An 11,373-nucleotide genomic window follows, 5' to 3' on the forward strand; every position below is an offset into this window, starting at 1 on the left:
CAATTGGAGGTGTACCTATGGATGTATTTCAAGGCTTACCTTCAAACTCAGTGCCTCTTTGCTTGACATCATGGGAAAATCAAAAGAAATCAGCCAAGACCTCAGAAAAAGAATTGTAGACCTCCACAAGTCTGGATCATCCTTGGGAGCAATTTCCAAATGGCTGAAGGTACCACGTTCATCTGTACAAACAATAGTACGCAAGTATAAACACCATGGGACCACGCAGCCGTCATATCACTCAGAAAGGAGACGCATTCTGTCTCCTAGAGATGAACATACTTTGGTTCGAAGCGTGCAAATCAATCCCAGAACAACAGCAAAGGACCTTGTGAAGATGCTGAAGGCAACAGGTACAAAAGTGTCTATATCCACAGTAAAACGAGTCCTATATCGACATAACCTGAAAGGCCGGCTCCAAAACCACCATAAAAAAGCCAGACTACGGCTTGAAACTGCACATGGGGACAAAGATCGTACTTTTTGGAGAAATGTCCTCTGGTCTGATTAAACAAAAATAGAACTGTTTGGCCATAATTACAATCATTATGTTTGGAGGAAAAAGGGGGAGGCTTTTAAGCCGAAGAACATCATCCCATCCGTGGAGCACGGGGGTGGCAACATCATGTTGTGGGGGTGCATTGCTGCAGGATGGACTGGTGCATGTCACAAAATAGATGGCATCATGAGGCAGGAAAATTATGTGGATATATTGAAGCAACTTTTCAAAACATCAATCGGGAAGTTAAAGCTTGGTTGCAAATGGTTCTTCCAAATGGACAATGACAACAAGCACACTTCCAAATTGTTGGCAAAATGGCTTAAGGACAGCAAAGTCAAGGTATTGGAGTGGCCATCACAAAGCCCTGACCTCAGTCCTATAGAAAATCTGTGGGCAGAACTGAAAAAAGCGTGTTTGAGCAAGAAGGCCTACAAACCTGATTCATTTACACCAGCTCTGTCAGGAGGAATGGGCCAAAATTCATCCAACTTATTGTGGGAAGCTTGTGGAAGGCTACCCGAAAAGTTTGACCCAAATTAAACAATTTAAAGGCAATGCAACCAAGTACTAATTGAGTGTATGTAAACTTCTGCCCCACTGGGAATGTGATGAAAGAAATAAAAGATGAAATAAATCATTCTCTCTACTATTATTCTGACATTTCACGTTCTTAAAATAAAGTGGTGATTCCTAACTGACGTAAGACAGGGAATTTTTACTCTGATTAAATGTCAGGAATTGTGAACAACTGAGCGCAAATGTATTTGGCTAAGGTGTATGTAAACTTCTGACTTCAACTGTATATGCCAAACAAATCCTCTCCAGCTCTTCGGTCAAACTCGAGTGGTGGTGAATACAGTATGATTATAACGAACATAACATCTTGGGTAATTGAGTCAGATATCAGGACAAAGGGTCCATGTTAGCACCAGTTATAAACAAGGCTTCTTACTCCATTCCTCACTAGTGATTGGTAAAGTCGACCCAGAAGTGCTCAGTGAACAAACTGAATACATCCAAGTGCTATTTACTTCCTCTAAAAGTGGCAGCCAAGCTGTTATTGCGAAACAGACTTTCTATTTTCCAAAAAGAAATATACAACAGTCTACTGCAAGTGACGGATCTCGTCACAGCCTCTTTCTCATTATCCTATGCTCTTTTTCAAAGACACATCAAGACTGATCGTCTCGCATTATCTAACTTGGCACACACATTTATAAACCACCTGGTTTTCTCTTCAGCTGGTTAAATAATCCCATTGCACATATTTGTTGAGGCCCCCGGGCCATTCTGCAGTGAAGTGGGTGTGTCTCACAAGTTTTGGGAAGGGGTCCAGGATTTCTTTCATAACCCTCAGTTGGTATAAATAGTTTCTCTGCAAGCATTTCCCTCAGGCCAGTGGATGCATCTGAACTGAGCTGATCTAAAAGACACATTCAGCACAATGTAAGTAGAAATGATAGTCTCATTGCTTTGATATGTTTCATTTGACTTGTGATGGTGTTAATTATTAAAGGGAGAATGATTTCTATAGAAATTGGAAGTTGTAGTATCATAATTTGGAAACTGTCTTAAAGTATTACAATATATTGCAATTGTAATCATTAATGTCTGAATAATAGATTTTTCATGTGATGTGGTTTAAACTTCTAATAATGACACTGACTGTTTGTGTGTACTTCAGGGTTTATTTTGTAGGGTTGGTTGGCTTGCTTCTCATCTTGACTGCTGAAGCCAGAGTTGGGTAAGGAAGTTATAACGCACATCTGTTATTACTTTCCTCACATCGTAACCACACGTTTCAGAAATCACACGCTGTTTGTATAGTGAATGTTTGAATATTCATATTGAATAATGATGTTGTGCAATATTTTCTGAATTTCTCCATGATTGATTTGTTTTCCACTGATCCCTATAGGATCTCCTCTGAGTCTAGCTTCTGCACCGAGTCAAGGGAATGTCTGCTGTATGATCTGGTGTGCAAGAATGACGATTATGAGGTGAGTTCATTGTAAAGCCCAAATTAATGGCACATAAAACGGAGTCAGGGGTGTTATTTGTGACCACATTTTTTGGGGGGATCGTTTAGGTTTCTGTCAGGGTTGCAGATAAAATACATTTTCATTTTCATCAGAATATCGTTTATCAACATGATAATAATAATGATAATTTTCCATAAAATTTGAAAAACAGACGAATTGTACCTGCATGCGTAAAACAGGAGCTTCCCCCAATCCCCACCCTGCTACCAAGGTGCCATCCAAATCAAATCAAATCAAATCAAATCAAATCACTGGTATAGGGATCAATCAATCCCTATACCAGTCTGCTGTTCCCACATGCTTCAAGAGGGCCACCATTGTTCCTGTTCCCAAGAAAGCTAAGGTAACTGAGCTAAACGACTACCGCCCCGTAGCACTCACTTCCGTCATCATGAAGTGCTTTGAGAGACTAGTCAAGGACCATATCACCTCCACCCTACCTGACACCCTAGACCCACTCCAATTTGCTTACTGCCCAAATAGGTCCACAGATGATGCAATCTCAACCACACTGCACACCGCCCTAACCCATCTGGACAAGAGGAATACCTATGTGAGAATGCTGTTCATTGACTACAGCTCGGCATTCAACACCATAGTACCCTCCAAGCTCGTCATCAAGCTCGAGACCCTGGGTCTCGACCCCGCCCTGTGCAACTGGGTACTGGACTTCCTGACGGGCCGCCCCCAGGTGGTGAGGGTAGGCAACAACATCTCCTCCCCGCTGATCCTCAACACTGGGGCCCCACAAGGGTGCGTTCTGAGCCCTCTCCTGTACTCCCTGTTCACCCACGACTGCGTGGCCACGCACGCCTCCAACTCAATCATCAAGTTTGCGGACGACACAACAGTGGTAGGCTTGATTACCAACAACGACGAGACGGCCTACAGGGAGGAGGTGAGGGCCCTCGGAGTGTGGTGTCAGGAAAATAAGGACATCAACCACCCGAGCCACTGCCTGTTCACCCCGCTATCATCCAGAAGGCGAGGTCAGTACAGGTGCATCAAAGCTGGGACCGAGAGACTGAAAAACAGCTTCTATCTCAAGGCCATCAGACTGTTAAACAGCCACCACTAACATTGAGTGGCTGCTGCCAACACACTGACACTGACTCAACTCCAGCCACTTTAATAATGGGAATTGATGGGAAATGATGTAAATATATCACTAGCCACTTTAAACAATGCTACCTTATATAATGTTACTTACCCTACATTATTCATCTCATATGCATACGTATATACTGTACTCTATATCATCGACTGTATCCTTATGTAATACATGTATCACTAGCCACTTTAACTATGCCACTTTGTTTACATACTCATCTCATATGTATATACTGTACTCGATACCATCTACTGTATCTTGCCTATGCTGCTCTGTACCATCACTCATTCACATATCCTTATGTACATATTCTTCATCCCCTTACACTGTGTACAAGACAGTAGTTTTGGAATTGTTAGTTAGATTACTTGTTGGTTATTACTGCATTGTCGGAACTAGAAGCACAAGCATTTCGCTACACTCGCATTAACATCTGCTAACCATGTGTATGTGACAAATAAAATTTGATTTGATTTGATTTGATTTGAATTGTACCTGCATGCGTAAAACATGAGCTTCCCCCAATCCCCACCCTGCTACCAAGGTGCCATCCACCTGACCAGTCCCCAAGTCCCCAAGCCCCAGAAACCAGGATTCCCACCACTTTCTACTGGACCAAGACACCAAAGTTGCTCCCCCTGCATCCAACATCCGTAACTCAACACGTTCTCCAACACAGGACTCTGAGTAAAGTTTGTGTCTGTGTTACAGGTGCGCCACTATGACTCGGTGAAATGGGTGTCGACAGACGAGGAAAGCTACTTCATGGACAAGGCCATGTACACTGCCTTCCAGAGACTCTTCAAATACATCACCGGCTCCAACGAGGCTGGTGTGTGTGTGTTTGTGTGTGTGTGTGTGTGTGTGTGTGTGTGTGTGTGTGTGTGTGTGTGTGTGTGTGTGTGTGTGTGTGTGTGTGTGTGTGTGTGTGTGTGTGTATATTGATCTATTTGTGTGTGTGTGGATGCACATTTTTCCTATAGGCGTCAACATTGACATGACAACTCCGGTGACTGTCAAAATTGAGGAGAAGAAGAGGTTGTGGCAGTCGTCTGTCTTCACCCTCAACTTCCTCGTGCCGTCTGACTATCAGTTGGCTCCTCCCCAACCCACTGATGGCAGTGTAAGACCCAATAGACCCTACAGCTTATGCAGCTTTTCTAGAGTGCCAGGTTGTTGGGGTTTGCCATTTTGGGACTATTCTATTGGTGCCATTGTGCAAGAAAAGCTTAATTGAGCGCAGTTAAAATATTAAAAAGAACACAAATACCATTTGAACCCAGGTCAAGTATGTCATGTTTTTTTTAAAGACCGTGGTTAACAATGTGGATGTCTTTGTGATTTCCCCGTGCAGGTGTATTTTACAGAGACGCCAGACATGAAAGTGTACGTGAGGAGCTACGGTGGATGGATGATGTCTTTGACATCCAGTGTAAACTCTATGCTGCTGAAAAGGCAGCTAGACAACGTCCAGGCCACCTACAACAAAGACTACCACTATGCTGTGGGATATGACAGGTGAGAGCACAGATACAAATCCTTCAATATACTCATATCCAACATCCAACACAATTCCACCAAAATACTTTTTCAAACATACTTTAATATTTTATGTGTGTGTATGTGTCCTACAGCCCAATGAAGATTCTGAATAGGCACAACGAGGTGTGGTACATGGTTGAGGGAGAGCCTGTGTGCCCTACCTCCTCCTAAACATCCTCCTCCACTACTGCTGAGTCTGGCATAACCACTTTGAGGAGGACCAATGGGAGGTGCATGGTAGACTGAGAACATCTGAGAAAATGTGGTTTGGGGGCAAAAAAGATATTAACTAAGACATGTGTCTCTGATCTGGTGGCACTATAATCCAAAATCAATATGCCACATACTATAGAGTGTATACATATGTCTTAGAATGTGCTCATTCTTATTCAGTGTTCAGTTTGTTAGGAAGGTGCCTTGCCCACCCCCCCAGCCCCATAATTTGAACTCTGTACGTATTGACATGTTCTAACAATGTGGGGTGAATGTAGATGTAGACAGGGATACATTTGTACTAAAATCTGTTTATGAAAAGTAACTTCCCTTTTGACAAACTACTACATTCAATGTTGAACATGATTTGGATCTTTTGTCTGTGTTGAGTTTGTTCCCTTAAATATATGCCAAACAAATCCTCTCCAGCTCTTTGGTAAAACTTGAGTGGTGGTACATACAGTATGATTATAATGAACATAAAATCTTGGGTCATTGTGTCAAAAACCATATTTGTTACATAGTCTGTCCATGAGAGACTATGATGAACATTACAAATGACATTTTTTCCAGTCACTCCTTTCACAAATACAGTGAAGTCATATTTGAAAGCCATAAAAATCTCCTTTGTTTGTTATTATTCATCGGTGCCCAACATAAGACCACTATACGCCACTTTTTTGCCACTCAGGGCATGTTCTAAGAAAACATCTCAAATACAGATCACAAGTAAGTACACTCTTAGAAAAAAGGGTTCCAAAAGGGTTCTTTACTGAGGAATGAGGTTCAACCAAGAACTCATTTGATCAGAAGAACCCTTGTTGGAAGACAAGGGTTCTTTATCAGTCAAAGGGTTCTACCTAGAACCTTTAACATCCTAAGAACCATTTTTGGAAGAAAAGGTTATTGGATAATTCTTTGGAAGGCAAGAAGGATTCTATATGGAACAATATATAATATTTCCCAGCATGCTCTTTTTCAGGGATATTTTCCGAATAGATTGTTTTACTGTAATATCTGTGTTTTTGCATGTACTGTACATTGATCAGTTGATTCATGTTATGCTTCACAAAGATAAAGAACATACAGTTTTCTAAACTAATCCAATTGGTTAGTAATTGGATTTATTCCACCCGTTACTGAGATGAGTTTTTCAGTTTAAATGATTGAGGTCGTCTCAATTTTCAATCTTCCCTCTGTAGAATCTTTCATAGATGGTTGTAGGACGAACCTTTAGATTATAAAATGGTTATTGGTTGAACCCTTCACAGAGGGTTCTAGGTAAAACCATATACAGGGGGTTCTTTCATGAACCAAACATAGAGGGTACTAGATAGAAGGGTTCCCCTATGGGGAAAAACTGAAGAACCTTGTATGGTTCTACTTAACATATTTTTTCTGAGTGTACACTGCATTACACACTGCAATGGATAGGCATTCCCAGTCATGAACTCTGGCCTGCCCTGCTCTTGCAGATGCAAACCGCTTTGTTCTGCCTAACCAATGACTGTACTGTGTATGGTGGCACCTCAGGAGGCGAGTCAATTTCAACAACAAAAAAGCCATATCTGTGCACGTGGACCAGGCCTTACTCATGTCCTGTTCAGTTTGAGAACGAGAGCTGAATATGATATGGAGGATCAGAGGTATTTTTTAAATTTAATTTTGCTAAGGCAGCAGCTACTTTTCTTGGGTCCAAAGCTTGCTACTGATATAATTGATTTTAATACAAATTAAATGGACCTGATTATATAAAGCAATCTATAACGAGGCTTTAGACCACAATGCTTTATGCAAGAAACAAGCTGTAAAAATGGCAGGGAAAGATGTGACTCAGATACATATAAGAGATCTTTGGTTTGTCTCTATGACATTCAGAGGCTGCGCTATCACCTTCCATAGCCGAAGGTGTACTAAATGCTATTTTTTGAGTTGAGGGAGGTCAACAAAAAAAAGTAAATGACGTCATCATCCTTTCTCAATCAAAGTTTGTACTGACAGATTGAATATCGTTATAGAATAAGTGCATAAAATGCACCCTCCAATTGCAACGTATGCCTATATGCCCCACACATCTTGTCTCAAAAACAATATTTGGTCTCATATTTCTTGCATGCAATGCAGAGTATGTGAGTGGAGCGGGGCTGGAGCAGAGCGAGGAGCTGAGCGTGTCCAATTTCACTGGAGCGTGGAGCGAGATTCCCAAAGGCTGTAAGCGTCGGCAGTTTCGCCCGCTCCAATTTCGCTCCAGTTGTGCTTACTTCAGGAGCTCAGGGCATGCCAGCTCCAGCATTCATTGGTAGTCTACTTGTGTGCTGCTAATAGCCAACTGCTTTGGATACTGTCATGGAGTTCGCTAAATATTTTCATAAAGAAACTAATAAAACACACAGATGCTAAATCAAGGAGCCTTACGAAGATGATGACCAAGCGCAAGAGCGGGAGTGCGGTGATAGTGTCCACTGTTATGTGTAAGGCTTGGATGCCACCTGCTGGTATGGTGCTAAAACTGTTAGGTTATAGACCGGATGTCAATTGTTCTACGCGCGGGACTTGGCAGTCACACACTGGTTATATGAAACATCCACAACTAAAGAATCATTGTGGAATCTGAAAAGACACTTATCCCAAAAGTATGATGGTGTACTTACAATGTGCACATGTTAAAAGAAAGGAATGAGGTGGGTAGATAACTAAGTGTGTCATTGTAGCAAAGTTTTTATCAACAGAAAATCAGGTCTCTTAAATGTTTCGTTCATTTTCGTTCTATTATCAATATAGATTTTGGCCCAATAGGCCTAGCATATTCCCACTTTCAAGGAGCTTTCCGTTTTGATTGGGTTATTTTGCCTAAAAACCTATAGGCCTACCTATAGAAAAATTAAACAATAAACAACTTTGCATCTTTGCCCAGCCTGGCAAGAGTCGCCAAAAAGGGTGTTTAGCATCCCCAGTGGCTCTGCAAGTGTGGATAGGTGAAGCCACAGACTGGCCAAACTCGTGTTTTTAAAAATGTATTCAAAGGCACTAATAAGATATTTTTCGTTTAATTTGTATTTAATTCTAAGTAAGTCACAACCTATATGCGCAATATATAGACTATAATAATTTAATACAATGAAATTGTTGTTTAAATGCTGCACGCTTTATGTCCCTACCAGCCTATTGTGTCGCACTCGCAAATGCTTCAGAATGTATTTCTTTGTAGGCTATATAGCCTTGAAATAATACCGAGGTAAAGACGGTTTCAAGTTGGATATTCGAAGGATATTTACGCTTTCAAACCACTTGAGCCACAGACTCCAAATAAGTGGCGTGATGTTGGAAAAACTGCGCACAACATTGCACAGGTCTTATTTTCACGATTTGGACATTCATTGACTTTCCAAAGCTAATAAACATGTGGAAATGTGAGCATCATTTTGTATTCCTAGTTTAATTAGTTAGAGCGTGAACAAAGAACAAACTTTTTTTTACATTCATATTTCAATAGCTCCTTGGTCATGTGACCTACTTGACTCAAACAAGGTTCAGAACGTCCACTGACTACCCTTCTATATTGCACACCCTTTTGTTTGTCCATTTTCATCTCACTCGATTTTACATGAATATGTCAAACTTTCTCATTTCAATAGCTCCTTGGTCCTGTCAATTACACACCTAAGAAGCGTGCGGTGGTTATACACTCATATTGTATAAACTCTAGTCATGTATCTTCTATGTTGTTGTAGATTAATATTAGTTTGACAATTAGGGGGTTCAGTCCAGTGTTGTGTTTACCCTTTTCTGTCATATTTATCTATAATAAATTGGTAGTTCTAAGTGCTTATTTTCCCTGTTTTTTATTTTTCCTCAGTATTTAACAGCGGTACACAAAAGGATCGAGACAGATAATATCTCCTTTCATCGTTAATATCAACCATAAATGAAAAGGGCAAAGTTCGAGAGTCATGCTATTAATTGTCCAATGCAGGGATGGAGAGTGAGCTAGTGAGGTATGCTGCAGTGGGTTTGCTGGTCAATACGTGTACTGAACATGTAACCACAGTAATGGTAGCCAGAAAATCAATTCATAAAAATGGAATATTGACACATTAAACGGAAATTGTAGACCTTTAATCTTCCCAACATGTCAGACACTTTACTTCAAATAAATACAAAACATTTCAGTGGCTTGTTGTGAATGCACTCAAATATCAAGTCATTATCAGGTTATGTAAACTGCAGGCGAATACTCACAGTAGACGGATTTGTGTTAATGTATACTATATGAAAGTGATGCCATGAAAAGGATTCTTTCACGTCATCAAGCTCACGCCGACTGACAAATCCCTGACTATTACTGTGAATTAAAAGAACATATGAAACATTGTTTTTCCATGAGGCCTACCTGTGTGCCTTCCTTTAAGCACCTCTGTTCAAACATCTCTCCTGTCCTTGATCCATACCACATACAGCCATTTGAAGATCTTTTCAGTGTCCATGTGAAAGATAGTTATTGCGAGCCTGGACCATTTGTTAACTTCAAAAACAATTTTGTAACACCCATGTAAAATGAAGGCCTGCAAAACTGCCTCTCGCCCTCCACCTTTATTCCACAGATCTGATTCCGAGTTTCTGTGGCCTTTTTTAATACGTCCCATGTTTTTTCGATTGACGAAAACTAACCAATGACATTTTTAAGTTTGAAAAATTCATGTAAAAAACGTGTGAGATGAAAATGGACAAACTAACGGGTGTGCAATGTGTAGGCACACTGAGTGTACACTCTGAACCTTGTTTGAAGCCAGTAGGTCATATGACCAAAGAGCTATTGAAATTCAAAAATGTAAATTAATAAAAATAGTGTGAGATGTAAATCGACAAAAAAAAGTGTGTGCAATGTGTGTCTATGCCATCGGGTTGGCTACAACCAGTTCTGAAAGTTTGAGGAGTAATGGTTAAAGAGCTATTGAAATTTGAACATTTTGATTTGTCACTATGTTGACGGCCCCTAACTGCGGTTGGTGGACTTAAGGAAAACTACAGGCGAATATCTAACTTGAAACTGTCTTTACCTCGGTTGAAATAATACAGCCTAAATAATTCATTTTTGTTCCTTCTTAGGCTTCTTGTCTGGCTCCTGACCTATTTGGAATGTTTATACGGTCACACCCTGATCAGTTTCACCTGTCCTCGTTATTGTCTCCACCCCCTCCAGGTGTCACTTGTTTTCCCCAGTGGATTTATCCCTGTGTTTCCTGTCTCACTGTGCCAGTTTGTCTTGTATGTTTCCAAGTCGATCAGCGGTTTTCTCATTCTCCTGCTTTTTGCATTCTCCTTTTTCTAGTCCTTCCGGTTTTGACCTTTGCCTGTTTCTGGACTTTGTACCCGCCTGCCTGACCATCCTGCTTGCCTTGACCACGAGTCTGTCTGCCACTCTGTACCTCCTGGACTCTGATCTGGTTTTGATCTTTTTGCCTGTCCACGACCATTCTATTGCCTACCCCTTTGGATTAATAAACATTGTAAGACTCCAACCATCTGCCTCCTGTGTCTGCATTTGGGTCTCACCTTGATACAGTGCCTTGCGAAAGTATTCGGCCCCCTTGAACTTTGCGACCTTTTGCCACATTTCAGGCTTCAAACATAAATATATAAAACTGTATTTTTTTTGTGAAGAATCAACAACAAGTGGGACACAATCATGAAGTGGAACGACATTTATTGGATATTTCAAACGTTTTTTAACAAATCAAAAACTGAAAAATTGGGCGTGCAAAATTATTCAGCCCCTTTACTTTCAGTGCAGCAAGTTTTAAACATCCCAAGGAGCACTGTGCAAGCGATAATATTGAAATGGAAGGAGTATCAGACCACTGCAAATCTACCAAGACCTGGCCGTCCCTCTAAACTTTCAGCTCATACAAGGAGAAGACTGATCAGAGATGCAGCCAAGAGGCCCATGATCACTCTGGATGAAC

At 40.9% G+C, this 11,373-nt stretch overlaps 1 protein-coding gene across 1 annotated transcript; it reads left to right on the top strand.

Annotated features, from left to right (window-relative positions):
• The first annotated feature begins 1,622 nt into the window (after positions 1–1,622).
• On the top strand, positions 1,623–6,512 carry LOC139421014 (heme-binding protein 2-like). The gene is made up of 7 exons (XM_071171486.1): positions 1,623–1,948; positions 2,187–2,246; positions 2,421–2,502; positions 4,367–4,487; positions 4,639–4,778; positions 5,010–5,173; positions 5,290–6,512. Coding segments are annotated over exons 1-7 (648 nt in total). The 5' UTR covers positions 1,623–1,946; the 3' UTR covers positions 5,369–6,512.
• The last annotated feature ends 4,861 nt before the right edge of the window (positions 6,513–11,373 follow it).

Source organism: Oncorhynchus clarkii, chromosome 12 (assembly GCF_045791955.1).
Source record: "Oncorhynchus clarkii lewisi isolate Uvic-CL-2024 chromosome 12, UVic_Ocla_1.0, whole genome shotgun sequence".
Classification (NCBI taxonomy): Eukaryota; Metazoa; Chordata; class Actinopteri; order Salmoniformes; family Salmonidae; genus Oncorhynchus; species Oncorhynchus clarkii.

What these genes read in the sequence shown, in the direction of transcription:
- LOC139421014 (XM_071171486.1), top strand. An exon ending in ACTGCTGAAGCCAGAGTTGG is followed by an intron (nt 2,247 to 2,420) that starts GTAAGGAAGTTA and finishes TGATCCCTATAG; the next exon opens with GATCTCCTCTGAGTCTAGCT. An exon ending in GCAAGAATGACGATTATGAG is followed by an intron (nt 2,503 to 4,366) that starts GTGAGTTCATTG and finishes TCTGTGTTACAG; the next exon opens with GTGCGCCACTATGACTCGGT.